General features: G+C 33.6%; 1 protein-coding gene across 4 annotated transcripts in view; it reads left to right on the top strand.

Moving 5' to 3' along the window:
* Eag (potassium voltage-gated channel protein ether a go-go) overlaps window positions 1-24,835 on the top strand; it is a 105,798-nt gene that overhangs the window by 17,496 nt on the left and 63,467 nt on the right. For all 4 annotated transcript variants that reach the window (XM_072896645.1, XM_072896646.1, XM_072896647.1 and 1 more), the window contains exon 2: window positions 3,060-5,350. In XM_072896645.1, the coding sequence (XP_072752746.1) occupies window positions 5,272-5,350 (79 nt within the window). In that variant the 5' untranslated portion in view covers window positions 3,060-5,271. The remainder of the gene's footprint in view (window positions 1-3,059; window positions 5,351-24,835) is intronic.

Raw genomic sequence — 24,835 nt, forward strand, 5'->3', positions numbered from 1 at the left:
AATTTTCTGTCTAAATTACACACTAATAGTACAGATATAAATTCTGTCTCTGTCATTTAAATTGATCAAGTGCAAAATATATGCAGTATCGCAGCATTTGCTAATAATTTATCTGTTTCAGTTAATTTTTTACACCTAGAAAATTTTTGTTTCAAGTTGCAACATCATTTTTTTGAAGGTAAAGTCAAAGATTCGGGAAAAAATTTCTCTCTATAAAATTAATAATTTGTCTTATATTTTACTTAATAGTTTATGTTATAAAGAAAAAATGCATGCGCGAAAACCTGCGAGATTAATAATAGATCGATTTAAACGCAATATTATATCCCATATATATAGATTGCCATTGTCTAGTTTAGTGCTTCTATAAATAGTGTAGATCTATCTTACGTAAAGATGTGGCTGTAAAACTGTAAAGGCGTCACGACTAGAAATTATCAGAGCGATTCAAGTAGCGGTACGTAGGTGTAACCGTTTCAATCGATTCAAAATTAAACATGGAGGAGGAGTAGCGTACAATAGACGCGCGAAAGGAAGTAATCGTGGCAACCTTGTGGTGCTACAACAATAATCGCGACTATAGAATCTAAAGTTTGCAATTGAACCGTATATATCTTATCACGTGCGTCGCCTTCTCCCTCTGCACACGTGCGTCGCCTTCTCCCTCTGCACACGTGCATCGCATACTATATTCTCAATTATATTCTTGCAAGTATTCTCATCATACACTTTGTTTTGCTCTTTAAAATAAATCGAAAGAAAATATGCGAGACTTAAATAATATAGATTACATGGACAGAACTTTGTTACAATATTTTTCTCACTCGAGTTAACATAATACCATTCACAATACTATATCGAGCAATCTCGTTTGTTACTTTTATTTTAATCGCCATGAGTAGTTTTACGATATATCTCGATGTGTGTATATATTTCAAACAGTTAGAGGTCAGTCGGCCCCAAGTGTTTCTTAACACGATATTCATTATTCGCGTGCAATGAATGTTAATCGTGAAAAAGTTGCAATAAAAAAATCTAGAATAATTTTGAAATATTATAAAAATAATTATAATTAATTAAAATTTGATTTTTTGATATTACATCATTTAATCATTTTTTTATACAAGGAAATGATAATGGCATACTCTTATTTAAACTTGTCAAAAGTTTTATTTCGAATATACAATATAGATACAAAAAGTACATAATTTTGTGAGACAAAACGTAGTAGTTTTCTACTTAATTATAATTATATTGTAATAATTATAATAATGTACTTAATACTCTTTCTCTCTTAATGGTAATTAATAATAAACGAGGGAATTTTGGTAATATATACGTGAAACTCTATTTTAATGCTCAATTCATATGCAAAGCTACATATAAAGGCCACGACACGTGGCGGACATGTCATATTATATATGTACGTGTCATATCATATCTATACATGTATGATATTTACGATACGATTAACCATGCCTGGCTTGAAGCGCGTAGGAATAGAGTTCATCGGTATCGCAAGATGATATACATATTTGTAACCATCCTTTATAAACATCTTTTTTCGGAATTCATAACCGATTACATAAACATAGCGAAAAAATGCTGTATTGTTGGCAACAGGCTGATCGCGACACAGCAATCAAATTCGCACTCGAATTTCGGAAGCATCAGTATCAGAAAGTTCTCGAATGACATTAAAAGTTGGACCGCTATATTTCTTTCGGCACGACAAGAAGCACACTATTCGGGACAATGGTGAACTAGATAAAGTCGATTTTCGCGCGAATCGAATTTCTACGAAATAAAACGTCGAACTCGAAGAATCGTAAAATCATACGTAATAGGAATAAAATGATATTGTGTAATGATACGCTATTTTAAAGGTCGTCTATCTGAAATATTATAGCAGATGGAAATTTTCACTATAGGATAAACTCAGATAAGATGGCCATAGTTTTTTAAAATGCAAAAAACATACTTTTATTTTTGTTATTTTTTAATAGTGTTTGGCGTATTATCTTCACCGAAGCTTAAATTACGTAATATTATCGAAATTCAAAGGAAAATATTTCATAGAAATTTTATATTATCAAAATAGTACGACATAAGCATTGGCCATCTTACCCAATTTTTAAGGAAAAGATGACCATAGGGACGGAAAGATGGCCATAATATTTATAAAAAAATAGTGGAAACGAAAATAAAAATTATAGGGCATACAACAATTTACATTATCTTTATAATATGTCGATTACGATAGCTCAACTGTCATTTATTCGACGTTATAACAGTTTTTAGTGGACAAATGAAAAACTTTGCAGATAGGCAAAAGTAAAAATATGATGTAAGATTCGCAATATCGTTATTTCGAATAATGTATGCACCGAAACAAGTGTAAATATCGATTATCTTTGATAATCCCTCTCTAAAAAAGGCATGTTACTGACATTGCCATCGCTTTTCCACGATGCTGATTGGCTGTCTCGAGGTCTCGTTGTCAAGCGCATTATTCGCGCGTGTCGTCTGCAGCTGTCAAATTTTGACAATTTGTGTGACAATTTGTAGAAAAATTATATTAAAGAAAAGTTAACGAAACCGAAGAAGAGAAACAAAAGAGAGACAAAAGAAAGGTACATATATTATATATGCATGTATTGTATATTGTGTAATTAATAGAAAAAAGAAGAGATGGAAGAAAGAAGGATGCTTTTTTAAAGCCAACTGTAAATATTAAGATTAAATATTTAACAATCAATTAGCATCGCGGAAAAAAACTTTAACTTAGCTTAGCTTTAACATACACTATATAACAATACAACACAATATAAATATAAACAAAATAAATAGCGCGCGCTTAAACTGTTTTAGTGACTAAAAAAGCTCATTATGTAGCGATTATTGAAACAAATTACAGCCTATGGTGATCTTTTCCGTATGGCCCCATCATATCTCACCTAGTTTACCCTAATTTAATATTAATATCGGTAACTTATATATTAAATTATTGAACTATTGTTAGTTTACGCTTACACGAACAATTATTTTTCTGTTTACAGAAAACATTTTATCGGTATCGTCGTCTGAATATTCTCCATCATCATCGTTCGATCATCAATCACCCGAGAAGGATCCTTGTGAATAAGTAACTGAACGAGAGGCAACATATTGTAACACATCGACTTGTTGTAGGGCGAGAACCGTATAATCGAATCAAAAGTTTGGAGGTGCCTCTCATCCATGAGATAGCACGCTCACTCGAGATGGTCATGTGACTGTCGGCAGTCGACGTTCCACATTCGGCCCATCTCTCCCGAGGAATGTCCTCCTCCGCGGGTACCGTCTGCACGGACGCCGAGGAGGACGCCGAGGATGTGGAGAACGACGTCAGGGTTACATCGGCGCAATCGTCACGTTACCTGTCGTTGTCGTCGTCGTCGTCGTCGTTGTCGCGAATTCCTTACCGTCGCCGCGCGAGCGATCACTTGGAAGGATTGCGGTTAGATGGGTCATCGGTCGTGCATCGTCCGCCATCGTCCGACGACACTTCCGGGAGCACCGTCGAGGACACGCGCCCATCGACGCCCCGGGCGCGCGGATAAAAAGAGGGGTTCGCCTCGCTCACCGCGATCGTCAACAACATACGTCATAATCGTTCTCGAGGGACGACGGCCAGGTGAATCAATCGACGCCGCATTACGATCGCTCGTCCTTCTCGACGACGGCTCGATTGTCGGACACTTCCGGTCAATATTCACTTCAAGCGGATTCGACGAATCGCTTCGTCCCCGTGAACGACTAACAGTTGGGCCGATTGATAGATCGACAACGACGACCGTTGTCTTCGACGCCGAGTCAAGAAAGTCGATAAACGAGTTCGTCGAATCGAGCGTGTACGGTCAGCAGACACGTGCAGTTGGAATTCCGGACAAGTATCAGGCGTGCGAATCAATAAGTGAATTCGAAGCGCACTCGAGAGTCCTCGAAGAGCCAGGTAGACCATCGACCAGCGGCACGTTGGTCGCTGATCGGGCCTTCGGATCGATAGACACGTTAATCCCGTCGAGTATCGCTAGCCTCCTTGTTCGATCGTATTCAATCCGATTAGTAAACTCGATCTGGAAGAATAATAGGATAAACCGACTGACAGGAATCGTCGATCCCGAGAATCGATTTCCGATAATCGCTCGACCGATTTTCTCCTTCTGTCGACTAGTAAACGAGCAAACGATTACACGTGTCAGACACCTGTCAATTCTTTTGAGTGGATCGATAAATCAGTTTTTCCAGCCGGCCATTCCTAAGACGATCGAACCTTACAAAACGATCGACTCCTCCTCCTCATCGTCGTCGAGGGGATTGTTGATTCTTACGGCTACCTTGTTTCGAGCTGCCGCGATGACGTTCAGAAGGAGGACATCACTCAGGTGACGAAAAAAGTCGTCGATCCCATCCCCCCGTCATCGTTCATCGAAGAATTTGTCGACTGTCCGGAAAATTATCGTTCGATTATCGATCGGCTATATAATCTGGGAAGCGAAGGCAGTGATAAACGGCGCGAGGATCTACGATATGAAAAATCTCCCAAGGAACTCGAGGTCCTCTTCGTTTTTCATTACTGTAATATAGCCGCCGAAAGCTTCGGCTGATTTAGAAATTGTGCCGAAACAAAACGTCAAAAGAGGGAAAAAAAAAAAAATAAAAAAATAAAAATAAACGAATCTGAAATTTGTCCCAAGTGCCACGGGCAACAGAGAGTGCTTCGATTGATTTGCTGGAAGTGATGATGAGAAACTATTGGGCGCTTTTTCCTGTCGCTCGAGAGTGCTGTAAAATTGCGAAATTTTTTGGAAAATTGAATGCTCGCTGTTTGAAAAGTGCTACTTGGTGTTACACGGTCATGTGAAATCACATCAAAACTCATACGCGTCTCGTACTTATCTCGGACTAGTGTTGGTGCTGAACGGACGCGCGCGCGCGCGCGCGTACCGATCTGAATGAATCGCGATGTTGAATCGCCGCGTTCGAGCGACATCGCGAACGAATTTGAGTGCGTGAAGTGTACCGTTGCTTTTGTTACGCGTTACCGAGAGAGATATTTGTCCGAGGTAAAGTTACCAGGCTAAAAACAACAAGAAGAGAAAGAAGATACGAAGAGGATTTTCGTCATGTGTCGCGAGCGGCTTGAGATCGTACTAGCCGGTACAGGTTGGTCGAGATCCTGATAGCCACCGCAGCGACCAGGATCCGGGACCATTCAACGAAGAAAGGATGCCAGGGGGTCGCAGGGGCCTGGTAGCCCCCCAAAACACGTTCTTGGAGAACATCATACGACGCAGTAGCAGTCAACGTAAGTTTTTGCCCTTAGGTATTTTTTTATTTTACTATTTCGTCTGTACAAATTTGCAAAAGAATGCAGCTATAGTTTCCAGAAAGATGTGACGTAGATTCTTCGGCTTGTTTTAATCTATTTTTCTTTAGCAAAAATCTCGAGGCATTAATTAATAATTCCAACTATGTGCGATTAGCAGAGAGCTCTTTTCGCGAAACTCTCTCAAACGAATACTAAAACATTGATTATTCTTTAACTAAATTTTAAATAGAATTTAAGGAAATTTTAATTTTATTTCTAGTTTAATTGCAAAGATGTATTCTAAAAATGATTAAGGGCGAAATAAATGATAATGATAACTCTCTGACATTTTTGCGAAGGAAAAATCTAAATTGGATAAGAAATTTGGCACATTAAAGAATAATGTGCGAAAAGAGTGAGATATTCTATACAGTTAAGGCTTCAGAAAATTGTAGGCGCCAAGAACTTTTTAATTTACGATTGGCGATCACAGTAGGAATGACAAGAGTGGGTAAAAGTGCGAAACTTTGTTATTTCCAGTAATAAGAAAGTCTGGATCTAATGTCAATCAATATAATCAAATATTAATTAAATATTAATTAAATTTAAATGAAATATTATTAAACTTGCAACAACAAAGTACGTAGCGTATTATAATTAAGGGTTTTACATATTTATTCGAGGCATAAGAACAGAAATGGTTAATTATTGATTTTACGTGAATCAAAATACAATATTCCCTATTATATAACATGTCGCATTATTATGCGATTATTCTCGAATCTCTCAATCATAATTTTGCTATTGTTGCGCGGATTTTATAGTGTGCGATAGCATAATATTTCATAGAAAATACTCTGCACTCTACTACGCTGCAGATTCAAGTATCATAAATAAACCTTTTGGCAGTTATGGAAGGGCTAAATCAAGCATGTAATTTGATATCGATTTTCCTAATTGGAATGCCTCGAATTTCCGGAATCTGTCGGAATTCTCTATATATACGTTCAAAAATAGCAACGGCAGCGGATCGTAAATGAAGGCAAGGCGATTATACTTATATTATATCTCTTGGACTGATATATTATTGGCTTACTCTTATTTCTAGAGAAGAAAGTGTTAGGTACGCGTTCAAAGCGCGTCGCTTACATGTAAATTTCAGTTACTTTCGTTCCGGTCGAAACGGTTCTTTGTGAATCAAGTTTTAACTTGGAGGTAATTAAAAGTTCGGAATAACGATCGTTTCAAATATCGTCGCGTTTGTAATTTTGTTCTTATCGATTCCATGGGTAAAATATATACCGAATATACCAATAAATTGTACATATGTACATACAACATCATAATTCTAGCATTGTATTATATATACGCTTTACAATTCAATTTTTTTTTGTCCCAAGAGAGAGAGGAATTTATAACAAAGTTTTATATATAAAAAATTTAAATATAAATAAAATATATAAGTAAATATAATAATAATTTAAAATATATGTATGCATATGTGTAATATATAATTTTATATCACTTTTTCTCGTTAGGCACGCAATGTGAGCGTAAAATAAATCTTTTAATAAGTTAATGTATTTCAGTTAAATCCAATGAGAAAATTACGTAGAGCGTGTAGGATTTCAAAATTACATTAAATAGATAAGCGAGGGAGGAGACGCGGTTTTCACATATAACACTGCGAAAAGTCACGCTCGCCTATATATAATAATAATAATATGAGAATTATGGTAGAATTACGGTATTGTGAATTAGGGAAGGAGAGACTTTATCCGCGTTTTATCAATCGTGAAACGAGATGATGCGCGAAGTTTTCTGGAACGAAATTTCTACGGAGCTTCCGACGACGTTTGTCATGTTTACGTAAAATATCGAGCGTAGCCCTTTTTATGGATTTTTACCCCTTAAATTTCTTTTGAAAGATCGAAATCTCCCCCGTGGTTAGTTTCTCTCTGTAAAGACAATAAATCATATTGGCTTCTGCCTCTGGATGCTACGCACGCACTATCATGCAGACACGACTTTGTCAATACTTACGCCTCTTGTCATACCATCACGTGTCGTTGACTTGCGTGTTGCTTGACGGCGCTTCGAGGATGGGGAAGATATGATGTAGATTTATGCAGACTACGTTCCCCTGGAAAAATGATTTGCATGACGAGATAAACGAGGATTAGGCTTGTGTAGCGTATAAAGTCATCACATACTCAGCTTTTTCGAAAGAATTATAATCCTAAAGGGGAACATATTTATATCAATCTTCGGAGTTAGTTTTAATTAACGTTAGTCGTGTGGCGATGATATGGTTATGATATATGTATTGTACATCGGGATGAACATAAAAAGTCACGATATTTTCCGTTCCAATAATATAACAAACAACACAGTTTGTTGTATATATTTTACATATTAATTGATATCCATATGAATATTTATAATATTTATAATTATTTATTAATATTACGTAATTACGTTTTATATTTACATACGTTGTGCTTAAAATTTTACAATATTCCCTTACGTCTTTTATTCAATTATTTAAATATATTATTACACATTGTTGAAAGTGAATTGTAGCTTCACTATCGCTTTGATTAATTCCTCGATTGACAAATTGATTGCGGTAAAACGCGGTAAAACACGATTAAACGAATCCGATTTTGCGCGGCGGCAAAAGCTTGCATCAAACTGGATCGAATGGAAGGGAAAACAATTACGGAAAGATATTTACATCTTTATCCCGGAAGCAGAGAGGCATCGCGTATTACAAACGTGGCGGGCCGCGGTACAACAATAGCGCAACAGCGGCGGATAGCCGATGTAAGGGGTAAATTATTAACGGCAACAGCGGCAGTGCATATTTTCGACGAGCCACTGTCCCGGAAGTAAATTATACAGAAAACCAATGATTTCGATTTACGCGGGTACGCTGACAAATACGACGAGTAGAGGGAATATTGACGACGGGGTGCGCAGGTGCTTTTGTCGTTAATACCGCTTTGATGCATTATCCTGATTGAAAATCATCAGAGCCCGGGTGAAATGGTCCGCGTCCGCGACACACGACCTCCAGCCGAGGGTTCGAACTGCCTACTTTCCCCTGGTGCGCGCGCGCACCTGCTCGTTAGTCAAACCAACGCCAGCTAGCTGTCGATAAACACCGTACGAAACCGACGTTTCGTGCCATCGCATGGAGCGAGGGGGTTGTGACCAATGCCGTCAATACGTGTCGTGTATTGTATGTTAGATCGGTGGAAAAGCTCTCTTTTTTTCCCCGCGCGTCAGCTTTTTACAGAGAATAGAAGCTTTTTAAAAGCCTCTATACATATGTATATCGCAAGTGTGAAATTGGCATTCCTCTAAACCTTCTTTTCTAAAGAAAGACGTATATAATTCGTTACATTTACCTCCTCTTTCTCTCTTTATATATATATAATTTATTTATTCTTTATCCTTGCCTTTCGGCTTAAGACGGCTTCCAGCTTACACGTTTTACGTATTTATATATAATCATTTCATATCTTGAATTCTATAAACCATATTAGTACGCTTGCTAATTCTACATCAAATATAATCCAAAAATATATTCCATAAAATAAAATAAACTAAACTGAAATGAACAAAATAACTCTATAAATTATAGAAAATATAATAAATATAATACATATATAAACATAAATATCTAAATATAAATATAAATATCTATATATACAAACATATACAAACATAAATTATATAATCTATAATTCCTTGAAAACAAACCTGTCAATCTATTTTTATCCAGAATTTTAAGTTAAAATTAAAATCCAAATTAAAATCAGAAATTACAATTAAACTTAAACTTAAAATTAAAACTTGAAATCAAAATCAAAATTAGAATTAAAATTAAGATTAATATCACATTTAAAATTAAAATTAAAATTAAAATTAAAATTAAAATCAAAATTAAAATTAAAATTCGAATTTAAATTCTCAATTCAAAATCGTAATTACAAATTCTAAATTCCTGAATCCAAATTCGAAAAACCGAAAATTCTCAACTTCAAAGTTCAACATTCCCACTGCAGACTTTCAAAATTTTCAACTCAAAAATCCCATTCATCAAATTAAATTAAATTAACTTAATTAAAATTTAAAATTCAAAACTTTAAAATTTAAAATTTTTTAATTTTTAAATACAAAAATTCAAAATTCAATATCAAAATTAAAATCAAGATCAAAATCAAAATACACAGTCTCAACTTAATTTCTAAATTCAACCCTTCCCACTTTACTTTCGTTTAACTTTCTCTTTTCCTATTTTTTTTCTCTCTCTCTATTCTTCTCATCACTTCTATTCTTCTACCATCTTCATTTAGCAACTCTCGCAACTGTATATCACTTCTTATCGTCTGGCATCTTCTTATTACATGCTCTAAGCTCTCTTCTTCTTTCTACACATATTCTACAAGTCTTATCTTCTATTTCTCTCCAGTGCTGATTTCCTTTCCATTCGTTTCCACACCTGAACCTAGCTATTAAGCATCTGTTTCTCTTTTTTATTCTACCGTGCAGATATTTAGGCAAATTCCCGGTTATTATGTCTTTATACATTCCATTATATTTTGATTCCTCTCTCTCTCTCTCTCTCTCTCTCTCTCTCTCTCTCTCTCTCTCTCTCTCTCTCTATATATATATATATATATATATTTTTTTTTTTTTATTTATTTAATAGAGCTATGTTCGTGAGGCTAAAAAATAGGATAGCTTTACACGACAGAGAGATTAAACAGGTGTATAAATTACTTTGATAATTAAATTGTTTAAAATTTTCTTTTTTTAAAAAAAGAAAAAAATTTTTTGTTCGTTTCATATATTATTGTTACTTTTGTTTTACATGTCAGGTGAAGCGCGTTACGTCCAGCCTGACAAGTGCCTGTTGGATATGTAATTTTCATATAATATTCATGGCACGCGTCGATACGGCATCGATGACAATTCGTGAATTAATTCAACCGCTATAATCCTATCAGTTATTGAAACTGTTTTCTGTATTGATTACCGATTCCTGTCAAAGCAAAATTATATTATACACATTAATTTTAACTTTTTAATAGTCGTAAAATAGTATAAACGTTTGAAAACAATCGTAATTCTTGTTCGCCCCGAATGGACGAAGAAGAGACAGATGAGAACTATTTAAACAACGGAAGAAGCGATAGGATCTTATTGTAAAAGAGTTTATGGGGCAGGGGGAGGAGGGAGATGAAATACATGACCGGGAGAGTATTTGTCGAGAGGAAATGCCTCCTGAGAGATGATTGTGACAGACGACAGAGAGAGAGAGAGAGAGAGAGAGAGATCAGTTACCGTGTTTTACTTGCTACTAGCTGTGCAGCTTTGAAACTCGGGGAAAGTTGGAAAAGCGTGCCATGTGCCGTTTATATTTCGCTATACGACGACGAGTTCATGGCGCCGTTTTTACGCTCGCACACGTTTGCCTGTAAATAAAGGGGATTGACTACTATCTCTCATCGAGCTGCACCGATGCTTATCCATCTATTCGTCGTTCCCTTGAGTTCTTGCGTTTTATCATGCCATTTAGAGATTTGCATCTCTGCAATTGTGGCTATTGTGGCTCGCCTAAAAACCGATTCGTGTATAATATTTGCTATTAGAGAGAAGTTGGAGTAAAGTAATTTAATATATGTATATTCGTCTCCTTCTAATTATAAATAATACTAATAATAATTTATTTGTATTACTTTTATCAATAAAATAAATAATTGTTACAATTAATAATAGAGCTTGATTGAAATACAGTTGGCGAACGTATGTGTTGCAATATATAAGCAAAGTTTATTTTTAATAAATAAATTAAAAATAATTAATTATTAGATTGCGCTGATAGAATAATTGCCAACATAGGGCAACATTCGTAATATAAAACGACATCATGTAGATATATACATGTTTTACCTTATGTATGCATCTTTTATTTTAAATTATGCAGAGACTTTCTGCGCCCAAGTAATTTTAAAGAAACTTTCAAACTTTATACGAGACTTCTTCGCTTATTTTAACGTTCGCGATCCAAGGATTACCTTTTCTTTCAATTTCAGACAACGCGACGCGCAAAGATATCTTTCTTCTACCATTATTATTTAGACATTTTACAGATATTATGAAAAAGAAAAAAGCATATTTCCATTAAATTCGCGTTTTTACAAATTGACGTTAAAGGAGCTCTATTCTTAAAAACTTTTAATTCGAAATTTGAACAATCTCGATGAAAAATTCCTTCTCTTTGGATAATAAACCATTAGAATTTCGATTGTGACAGATCGAGAACTTTGCCAACATCTTTCTTTTATATCTCGTCGATATTACAAACGTCGAAATGGAATTAAAAACGAAATCGACGGTGTAGTGAATCCGTCGTTTCTCGATGTTCTTTCTTTTCGCAATTTATTCTCCAGCTAGTAAAATTTACAAAAGAATAGTTTCCTGACCGAAGACATATTGCCTTTTTACGAGATAATTCGCATTGGTGACACGTTTTTTTTCTTTTATTTTTTACAAAGAATTTCTCTGCCGGAAAATTAGATTAATAACCGGTTCTATCGATGTGCGAAATTTCGAAATGTATTTAATGTATATAATATTAAATGAACCATAAAGCAGAACAGTCGGTGCATTCCATTAAACATAAATGTTTCAAAGATGGTAATGAATAAAATAATGACAAATAAAAGCTCTCAATTATAATATGAAAATTTGATTTGCTTCTCTACCTAAGCTGTTCATTTGTGTGTACCCTAGCTGTAGTCATTTAATTTAATTAGCAATCTCTTTGATTTACTTGAAACTTATTTTATGTATCTATCTAAGGTAATTAGAATAAACATTTACTTCTTGTACACTTTTGATCATAGCTATTAGTTACGCAAAAGCATCAAAGCATCGGTCCCGTTGTGCAGAGCTGGTAGATCGAGTCTGATAAGTTCAACAGCTTTACTGTGTTACGATTTCTATGAAAGTTTCACGAATTCAATTTCCAGTTAGATAAATCGAGCTAAAATGGGGAATCAAAGATAAATTGCTTACGCAATTAATATATACATTTAATGTAAAATAAAATTGTCTAATTCAAATACTTATTCTTTGCTCAAATTTCTTTCTAGAATCTATTTTTTTCTACTAAATCATAATTATTATGGTGCTACATTAAATAGATGGACAGTACAATTAAGAAAAGTAAAAATGGTATGATAGCGGACTATTCTATTATTAGCTGACGAGATTGGGTAAACTAGGGTATGATGGCCGTACGGAAAAGATGGCCATAGGCTGTAATTTTTTCAATAATCGCTACATAGTGCGCTTTTTTAGTCATTATCAAAGATAATCGATATTTACAGTAGTTTGGGTGCATACATTATTCGAGATAACGATATTGTGAATCTTATATCATATATTTTTACTTTTGACTACCTGCAAAGTTTTTCATTTGTTCACTAAAAACTATTATCACGTCGAATAAATTATAGTTAAGCTATCGTAATCGATGTTGGACATATTATAAAGATATGTAAGTTGTTATATGACCTATAATTTTTATTTTCGTTTTCACTATTTTTTTTATAAATACTATGGTCATCTTTTCCTTAAAAGTTGGGTAAGACGGCCAATGCTTATGTTGTACTATTTTGATACAATAAAATTTCTATTAAATATTTTCCTTTTAAAAACAAGAATTATAAATAACTCTCACTTAAATAGGAATAATATCGTCAGGGAAGAATAATATAATAACGAGTTAAAAAAAATATATAAAATTCTATAATCCAGTGTATTTAAAACAATAATTATACAAAGATCGATGACTTAAAGATTAAAGCTGATAAATAAGCTACAAATTATCTTTAATTATTTGTAGTTTATTTATCAGCTTAATCGATCTTTGTATAATTATTGTTTTAAATACACTGGATTATAGAATTTTATATATTTTTTTAACTCGTTACTATATTATATGTTTCCGATTCACGTCTCGCTCTCTACAGCCCCTGACGATATTATTCTTATTTTCCTTTTAATTTCGATAATATTACATAATTTAAGCTTCAGTGAAGATAATATGTCAAGCACTATTAAAAAATAACAAATCTATGGCCATCTTACCCGAGTTTACTCTACCTGATGATGTCAAGAGTCGAGGCATTGTATATGAAATTTGTTCTCGATTCTTCGGAATCCTACGAGTGCTTATTTAAAAGAGCAAATGTTTATGTACCGAGGTAACATTATATTATATAGTGACGCGGGATTAATTAGCCAAAGTGAAAAATTATTTTCGCTTCGACTGCCGAAACACTCGATATCTCAGTCTGAGTTGCGGTTTCACGCTTGACCTAGTATAAGTTCCCTTAGTTCGTGAGCTTATCTCTCTCCTCCCGCGCAAGCATCGATTCCCCAAGATATAACTTGCCAACCTGTTTTTTTATTCTTCGGCCTTGAAAGCACGTTTCTCTCTCAGAGCCAGCGCGAGCGTATCGTATCGCGTCGTTGTGCGCACGATACTCTTCGGACGATTAATATTACCCCATTTCGCCCAGGGAAAAGCTAGCGGGATTCCGACGCTGATATCAGACAACGTCGAAAAATATTTTATATGAAAGAGGGATGAGAGATTGTATGGCGGGTCGTGCTGTTGTTGCGAAAGTCATTCTTTTTTGCGCGATCTCGATGCAGATCCTGTTCTCTTAGTAATAACCAGAATCGAGAGAAAAAAAAATTATTGCAATAAAAAAAGAAGCAAATAGGTCAGTCTTATATTTGATATATGCACATTCTGACATTTTATTCGAATTATATTGCAACATAAAACCTTGATGAAAATTTGATGACAGAAAAGATAATATGAGCAGAGCAACGCAGGTCGCTTTTTTAATTCAGTATTAATGTAAAAATTTTGGAATAAATTATGGACTAAATTAGAGCGTTATATTGAGAGAAATATAATTCAAATGCATATTCGAGTTATCTCTTACAAGTTAGGTTTTTTTCTTATGCATAGTTGGAACAAAAATATAATATGATGCATCGCATTCTTTCTTTATCAGAAAATTCAAGTACCTGGCTAACGAAAAGCGAAAGAAAAGCAATTACGTAAAATTATACGTTGCATTTTAAATTGTGTTTCGTAATTACAAGATTTACGAAGAAAGCCTGAATATTTATACGTGTATGTAACAATTATTTTGCTTTCATTAACATGTGTGTACATATCAAAACCATAACCGTTGGTGAATTATGATCGAAGGAAATATCGCCTGTAGTGGCGTGCGAAACAAGAGAATTTTATGTAAATTTTTACGACGAATCCGTTGTAAATGACTCGTAAAATCGAGTGTGATGATTATGCGATCGAATTTTCAACATCTCGTAAGCTGTAATGCAATAACATTATTGATCAATTACCAAATCAATACATATAGACACATCATAACGAACAATATCGCTTGTACACGCAAACGTACAATTAAATTCTACAAGTATGTAAAAGAGTGCGTATATATATATATATATATATATATATTTTATAACTCTCTCTCTCTCTTAAGCGGCAATCAATATCCGCAGAAATGCATAGTTATGTCCTTACATTTGTCAGGATGTTAAAGGAGAAACATCAAGAAACGAAAAATGAGAAGGATTGCGCCCCAAGATTGCGTGGGAGTTGCATAAATCTCCCAGGACGATTTGATCATATATTTTACGGTAAATAAAACGGAGAACAGGAAAGATTAAATTATATTGAGGTATGAACTTTATGTATGTCTTTGGCGACTGATATATAACTAACTTTTGATATAAAATTTAAAAGATTTTTAAATTAATGCAACTGCGACCTAACATTTGACATAAAGGAAGAAAGAAAGAACATACGAGTAATATTGTACTTGAATAAATATACGAGTAGTATTGTACTTGTCTAGAGTCAATAAATTTTTTGCACAAGTTTCTTTTTCATGCAAGTCAAATATTATTATATAACTTTATTAAAAAAAAAAAAAAAAAAAAAAAAAAAAGGCAGCGAAATAAAATGTTTCATCCACCTTGTAAGTGTTTCCGCGCTCATTTTAATAAAAGTTTACGTGCGAGATTTTCGTCGTGAAATTAGTACAGAAGTTTGACGTGTTGTACGGAGGAAAAAAAAGGATGTTACTTGTTATAAAGTAACTCCGCAAAGAAACTTTTCTCACGAGATATAACATAGCCAGCGGACAAGCGCGAAATGTAAATATAACTTCCGCCATTTTTCTGACCGTACAAAAGACTATTTCAATTGAGTGGCATGTTGACATTAGAATTTTATACTTCGTATAAAAGAGTCTCATATTTCTCACAATAGACGTATTATAAATATATCATATTTAAATACTTTTACAAGTAAAAATATAAGTTTGTTTTTTCTCTCCTTCTTTCTCTCTCTTTTAATCCATTTAAATATAGATTTTTTTTTATATTTGATAAATTTTGACTGCGTACAAGTCGATATTAAATCCGTCAAAAAAACACTTGCACTTGGAGAAAAGCGCGGTTAATGACAAACATCTTATCAAATCTTATCTTTTTCGCGATTCGATTTATTATATTCGTAACGAGTTTGTGTTTATTAAGATAGATCGATAGATGTAATTTGTAGAGAAAGATTATAACAGTTTTTGAAACACCACTGGAAAATGTGTGACTTCCACGAAATTAGGAAACTAGTTATTGTTTGATAGGTTTAACCTGCTAGATAGGAGACGACTATTTAAACTTTCGAAAGCCATTAAAAGCGGGTAAACACCGTAGAACTTCATTAATCTGCGCGCGAGATTGTTTTTCTTGATGCTAAAACAGGGGCGGTTTAACAAACTTTATCAAAAAGGAAAATTACCGATATAGCGATCAATGATATACACTTTTAAATAATTTCCTTTCATTAAGAAAAATTTAATATTATTTTTAATTAGAAATAAAAGTAATGTCGATTAATGATAACTGTAGTTATATATTTTATTGAATTTTAACATAAATATAACATAAATAATGGTATTAATAAAATTGAATTTAATTGGATTAAATTAAATAGTAATGAAATAAAACCTGCTTTGTGCTTGAAATTTTGCTTTGTAAAATTTTATTACGTGCAGTAGAAACGATAGAAAGCATAATTGATTATTCACACAGCAATTAATTAACGTGTTTCGTTAAAAAATATATTTTATTTGTGTATATTGTGCAGATCTGTGTATAAAATAGGACACGGTATATATACACATATATACATTTAAAGTACTTAAAATTAAGCATATTATTATATGTACAAAGAGCTGAACATTTTCTTTGGTCGGCATCGCTTCTGCAAAGTAATTCATTATTTTCAATTATTTATGAAGGCAAATTTTACGCATATATGATCACGTAACAATATTCAAATTACGATTAGAGAAGACGTTTCGCGAGGCATGAATTATATGATACAAAAGCGTAATGATCCGACAAATAATGTTGTGCGCTTCCGTCGATTAAAATTTTCATCGTATTTTCAAATTGAGCACGATAAAGAGATCGAATATAGCAACCTGAGAAGCATCGCTGGGAGGGATGCGCGCTGCATGATTAATGACGTCTCGTTTTTATCCCCCGTCCAGATTATAAATTCACGAAGCTCGTGATATTTCCGCGAGAAGCGTTCAATCGCGTTACTATATATGCCGTAATAATTTCTTTTTCGTTTCTTTAAAAGGATCCTGTCGTAAAAATGACACGTCTGGTGGCAACTTATTCTGTACGATATTTTTCTATGCTCTTCTAAATGCGTAGAATTCTCTGGGAATTCCGATAACTATATTAATTATTAATTAATTCAAATAATCCGTAGTTGACAAAATATGAATATATAAATTTGTTTTTTTTTTCTAAAATGGAATCTCGATGCGAATAATAACAAAATATACTTACGATGCAGTATTCCTGACGTTGTCATCATTTGCTTAAAGAACGCGAGGGATCTTTATTCTGGAGGGAAGATTACACCTGAGAAATGTCCGTGCAGGATAACTGAGAAAATGTATGTGGCATGCCGAGAATATAGAATGAATAAAATATATAATAAAACGCAAGAGGAACTGTAAAATGGATATCGACGCGAACGTGCTTCAAAAACAATTTATTTTCTTGTCGTATCTTTCGTCAGTTATGACATTCACAATTACGAGTTGTTTATCAGACAAACACGATCCATCTCTACCTTTAATAAATATCTTATGTGCATACAAAATTTAAATTTTATTTATATATATATATGCGGGAATAAATTGAGCAAATCCACATAATATATATTCATATATCTACGCTATATGTATATAATGATATAATAATTTCAATTTTAACACACAAAATATACACATATGTTTTTTTTCCTATATAAATTAAATTTAAATTTAAATACAAATTTGTATACGAAACACATATGCTAACAAGTAATGAGAAATCTCTTCGTTTATATAATACATGCGCGGTACATTTTCTTTATATGCATCCACATGCTAGGATTAACTAAATAATTTAAATTAATCCTATTATCAGATACACATACACATATACAACCTAGAGTTTGTTCTACTTTCAGTTACTTTTCCTGTACATTACGAGATGCGGGTTCTGAAATACTTTGCCATTTATCGTAGCTCCGAATAGTGTGGAAAGCGTGAAAAGGCGACATAGAGACCATCGCCGCGACCAATGTATCTCGTGTTTATTTCGCTACACCTGCATATTTTTTGTTATACGTGACGTTTTTATATATGACAAAATAACATCATACATACCTACGTAGCGTATTGAATTATATGCGGATATATGACAGATCGCGCAATAAAGTTTACACTAACTATCGGAGTCGGGAGTGTATTTACACTCTGGTTTCGGCTTTCTATGTCCCGTTTACTTTCACAAATCGATCGGGAAAAGATCGAAGGAGTGTCGAGGCATATCGCGAACATATGTTTCACACTTTATGTAATGCTACGAACGCGATATATCATAGCGGTCGACGCGATATTACAGCACTTTACACTGCGGCATAACAGTGATCCAGTAAAATCGTGTGAAAAAGAACGACCACTTTACTAACGGTTACAGCATACTACATACTAAACGACAATATTACTAAATAATGCCTGACATTAGAAAACCTTTATATTGATCTCGTGATAACTTTATGAGCTATACATCGAGATTTAAATCTCGCTGTTTGTACTCTTCTGTCATTATTACTTATATTTTTTTCGCTAAATATCTTAAATTGCATCTTTGATGAGTTGATCAAATTTAATTTTGTGAAGAAACGAAAGTTTTTTAAAAATTATAATTAGTAGAGTAAATATTGTTTTTTAGATAGCGGACATACACACTTGAAAATAATTAAAATATTAAAATTATTTTTATTTTTTAAAAAGATAGATTTTTTCTTGAACATTTTGAACTATAAAATGGACTTTTTTAAAAGGCTCTGTTATAAAATTATCTTTTCTGACCTTTATGTTTTTCTTGGAAGCCATTGATTCAATTAACATTTCTTAAAAATTTATTTACAAATAAATAAATTATAATTTGGTCTTTTCTTAAAAAATCATAATTAAATTTTTTTAAAAATCTCACAATAAGTAAAAAAATTGATCAAAGTGTAGAAAGTGACAAACATATGAAAAAGGTGATGGAAAAAATATTATTTAGATATGTAATCTAAGAGAAAAAGAAATATAAATATAGATAATGTTACCGTATAATTTCGCAATTGCATTTGTTTTGTATGATTTTTAATTATTTCTTATATTTAATTATAAAAAAATAATTTTTTAGAAAAATAGTTTGAGATTTTTTGTTTCATTACTTCTTTTATTATTACCGTATCGTAGTAACCCGTATCGTACAAACCCACTAATTATTATGATTACTACAATCTAGTACTCTTTCAGACTTTAAAATGAAAAAAACTATCATAGGTGCCGTTCCTCCTAACTTACAAATTAGAGAGGAGTTGTACAGTTAAACACTTTCTCAGACTCAATCATCGCTGTTTGAAGATTACATACAATTAAGGACTGATTAACTCCGAATTTTATTTATCTGACTATTTCTTATATTATCTGATAATTTCTTAGTATTTATATAATGCCCAAGACTTTTTCACACTTTTTTTGCGCCAATGATGGCTTAAAAAATCAAGCCGAAACGTCCGCACGTTATTTTTATATTTAATTCAACATGTTTTTTCCCGTTTAATTCTTAATCAGTTGATATTGTATTGATATACCTTTTAACGACCATTTACGATATATATGTACGTTGCTTATTATTGTATGTTCTAATGATAAATTTATTAAATTACATTGGTTTTTAACTAATATAACTGATATTTGGCTCTGTTACGCCTTTGTTACTAGTTTTAATTAATTATTTCTCTTTCTAATTGTACTGTTTAAGAGGATCCAAAAGCTGTTCTATATTATCGACCAAAATTTAACCTAACATGACAATATATTTGCTTAATATAAAAGTTTTGCAATTTATACATACAAAATAAGATAGGTTTCTGCTAGGAATTGCATGAAGGAATATTCGTGAACTTTTAGAAATGACATCTGACGTAAGTTTGTGTTTCAATCTCGCACACTCACAGATGCACGAGAGTAATTTTTCAGATTTCAGATTTTGAAAATCTTTTTTACTAGGCTTCTAATGTCATTTCCAAAAATTTATTAATATCCTTGTTACGTTATTCAAAACGCGGGCACTATATCTCTCGCACGAACATACCGTACAACTTTTTATATTAAATAAATATTATTACGACGTAACTGTCATTTTTTAATTTTTCATCATTTTTATATGAAATTATTAGCCCCCGCGTGTTGTTTTTATAAGTATTTTAATTGTGGCGAAGGATTTATCAATCCTCGTAGCCAAAAAAGAGATTTTCAAAATCTGTAATTCATGTTTTGTCGGTAATTTTCATTACCGTGTGAAATTTATTCAGTTAAGGGAAGATTTGCATTAAAGTTATCTCGTGCTGTTCGAGACGCGGTGCAAAACCTGCAAAAATATGTATATTTATTCCCGAGCACCAAGAACGCGCGAATGTTTGCTTCGTTTAGCGTCTCGTTTAACCCTTTGAGTCACGAATTTTTCTAATTGTCAGTATTTTATAAAATTTGGTATATAAGGGTTATTAATTTTGGTATATAAGGAAACTTTTACTTCCGCCATATTGGATCCCTATAATTAAATTTTGGAAATTAAATATTTTTTCCTTTAGATTCAGATTCTGTGATCTAAAAAAACTTTCAAAGAAAAAATTTAAAAAAGAATACAACTGTTACTTTCAATTTAGAACAGAAAATATATTTTTTATCAAAAAAGGAGGATTTACCGCAAAAACAACACGGTGGAAAATTCTAAAAAAATTCTGAAAAATACTTTAGAGTGTACTGTAAGATTATAAAAAAATTGCCGTATTTATTGTCATAATAGATTAGTAGAAAATGCATTTTTTCGTAAAAAAAGTACTAATTTTCACTGTTTGTTTATATATGGTATTTTTGCAATTAACAATTAATGACTGTTCATATTTTTTTTACACTTATTGATGTTCTAGAGACTCTTCTCTAGAAACAAAAAATCCGGTATTTGTTGATAAAAAAGTAGTTAAAACAATAAAAAACTATGAAAAAAAAGGTGGGCCTCTGGGTGACCCGCTGTGACTCAAAGGGTTAATATCACCGACCCAAGTCATACTCGCCTAATTGCGCCGAAGATATCCCGAGAATCTTCGCAGGGGGATCCGACGGACCATGGATATGCGAACGCGCCCCAGTGTTCGCATAACGCGTATAATCTCGCGATACATTATGACGTCGCGACACACTGATTATCCCGAAAACGGCCGCAAAGATTAATCACCGTATGGGAGGGGATGTCGAAATAACAATATCGCTTGTGCCGAAACCGCATTATAGCGTCGCGCGTTATTCTCCTCCATTAGGACACTATACAGATACACAACACTAAATATTTAACACCGATGTTCATAGTTGATCAGCGGAGGCGAAACATCTCTCGTCACGGGTAACGGAATAAAGGGTGGACGGAGATGGAGAGAGAGAGAGAGAGAGAGAGAAAGGGCAATTCGGGATCGAGGGTGAAAGCCGGTCGGGCGTTTCCGCGGTATTTCGGGCCCGTTCGCTGGGTCATTGGGTCAAATCTACGGTTACATGCAGGATGAGGGGATGGACGGGGGGAGGAGAGGGGGGAGGTACCATGTAGTCATATACACCGTTCTGTACGCGTTCACAATACAAACTTCAACCCCAGTCGCCCCCGCCGCCTCCCCTCCGACTCGTTATTCGATGCGCGCCTATTTTTAGAAAGAACACGGCCGCCCTGAGTACGAGAGAAGTCGGAGACTGAAAAGGTGGTGAAAAAAAGGGTAAGAGAGAAAGAGAAGGAAGGGGTGAGTTGAGGTGAGCGAAAGAAGTAGCGGAAGGCAGCTGCCACGAGTCGATGACAAGAGCCTAGCAACGCTCTTGTTCGGTCGATATTTTATTGTCAATCCAGGTATTGACAATCATAAATGTCAACAAACGAAACATTTATTGTTTGTGAAAAATTTCTAGACGTCAACAGAGGGGCGAGCGAAAAATTCAACGATAATTCAATTATGGAGATTAAATTATGATGAATTAATAGAACGGAAGTTTGTAGATCTTATATATATCAGCTGTGACACTTTTAACATCGAAAGACATTGCCATTACATTTATAGACGAAGAAAAAGTGCGAAAAACATACATAATATAAATACTAAAACAATTAATTATAGCTCCGTAGTTTTAATAGTTTCTCGTAAAGAAGCAAATAAATCTTGATTGCACTGCTATTTAATACTCTTGCTGTTTTTATTCGTTATAACACTTTGACGTTCTGTATTTATAGTGTACATTCATTATTCAGACTCGTTATAATTCGTACGTATTCGACATTGCCGTTTCTCTGAGTGCAGCGTCGCTTCTCATTAATCTGTACCAGTTATTCTCACAGCTCTCGCTATGTAAATTTCGAGGTTGAGCGAGAGGGTGCGACAGTCACACTCGTGTATGACGCTCCAAATGTTCAGTCACCTGACATGACGCGACACGTAGACGTTAATTCACCTCTATTTGTATGTGTCCTCTCTTTTTTTCTTTTTTTTTTTTACAAAGAATACAGTCGACTGTTGACTCGAATGTGTATTGTTAACCTTCTCTCACTAATTTATTGTAAGTTGCAGATGTTTGTTTACCGGGCATAGAATTTCTTTAAAATTTCTTCGTAAAAACAATAAAAGACATTTTAAATAAAATAAGATGATATATTATATATATATATATATATATATATATATATATATATATATATATATGTATTGAACGTCCTCAATTACTATTCGTGATGACTAATTTCATTTAATCAAAGTGTTACAGAAATGAAAAGACGTTTCTCTTTGTTCCCACGAGAGATCTCTTCAACTATTCAGATCTTTTCAACCTTCTTAACTATATCATGGAGAGAAATTAACACTTCTATTCTCTGTAAATTTAAAGCGTTCAGTCTTGATCAAATTTAAAACGAGAAATATTAATTTGTTTCTATTATTTATTGAAAAATTTAATTGTTAAGAATTTATTGCATCTCCTCCGACCATGTAAATTAATTATCTCAAGTTTCTTTTAATGGGAGTAACACATCAGAAAGTATACAAAAATATGTATAATCACTTGAAAAAAATCCACACGCGATTGCATATCATATTTTGTATTCGCAGATTTTCCAGATTTGGTAAAGTGATACGTTATGCATGAGTGTATGGACAATTTTTATCGGTTAGCATTTTTATTGATATCACTAACCGCGAAAAAGCGCGACTGTCGACTTGCATTTACGATAATCGATAGAGAAATAAATTTTCGCGAAATGTTTACAAAGTTAATATACGTCAGAAATGAAATTGTCACGCGGATTTCAAAGTCGTGAAAATGCAGTTTATAAACGATGTAGGAAAATCGATGGCTCATCGGTAGTAATTTGACCGGAGATCGGAACAAGTTGTCGGCAACACCGGAGGTGATTCGCCCCTGCGTTACTTCCGCTGCGTTTCGTCCCCCCGGGTCATTGGGTCAAATCTGCTCTCGAACGTACGCAAGGCAAATGAAATTGTCATGCGGCCATGTGTGCGTACGCGATGAAAATTCGCTCGTCGCGAGCGGTTTATTTTTATTCTTTGCCTCCGCGAGTTTCTCCTGGTTTAGCGAAAGAAAACTTTACAACGGTGACTTGCAATAGACTGTACTACGAATACGATAAATGTTGAAGTGCCGCATTGCCCGGGAAACAATGGTAAATTGTTGGTACGGTGGTGACTTTCAAGGATTTTCTCTGGCGAACGTTGCGGAAAAATATATTTTTATTTTACGCATTTATTTAACGGACATGAATCGCGCAACATCAATACAATGTTAACCGAATCGTTAATATTTTTCGTGCACACTGAGAATGTACAAAATGTATAAATCTATTCGAATTTATTTATAGAGAAATTTATTCTAAAGGAACTGAAAGAGATTTAAGAAAAGAATTTAATTGCACTGAAATTTCTTCGAATACGCAAAGCGATTCTAAAATTCGTTAGGCTTTTAACTCGAACGAGAAAAGCGTCTTTGATCAAAGGTAAAAATCTAAAAATGGACACGGAAGAGAAAAGCTGAGGCGGAAGACGCGCTTCGAAAAATCTAGGTGAGAGCAACTAACGGCGTACTGTTTCTTATGTATACGTGTGTATGTCTGCGCACGCGCGCGTCGAAACAACGAGGGAGAGTTAAATTTGCATCGAGAATACTCGAACAGAATCTATCTCGCACAATGTCGAACCTGAGCTACTGAAGTGAATAATTGACGGGATCATAAATTTGCAAAACTCGGTTCACAATAACTTTATGTTTAGTGTTACTCAACAACGCGTGGAACGATATAAATAATAAATAGAGTTTCCTTTCTAACAAATTTCTTTCGGAATCGGCACTTTTTTATCGTGACGTTTATATAAATAATATATATTTGTGTTATATAAATAAAATTATAACATGATACACATACCTGTATAAATAGTTTGTAGAAAAGAAATGAAAATTATATTTTTTAATCTTATATTTTTACAAATTGTAATTATTATAGTGTGATTGTGATATATTATATATTATATAATTTAATGAAAAATTGGCTTTTTTGTATCACATTTTTGTACTTTCGCGTGTATTAAGTTATAAAAATATTACTCGATTTAATTATTAATATTTTTATATTTGCATTTTATTCGGAATATAAAATTAGAATGATTGTAAGAAATTA

Source organism: Anoplolepis gracilipes, chromosome 7 (assembly GCF_047496725.1).
Source record: "Anoplolepis gracilipes chromosome 7, ASM4749672v1, whole genome shotgun sequence".
Classification (NCBI taxonomy): domain Eukaryota; kingdom Metazoa; phylum Arthropoda; class Insecta; order Hymenoptera; family Formicidae; genus Anoplolepis; species Anoplolepis gracilipes.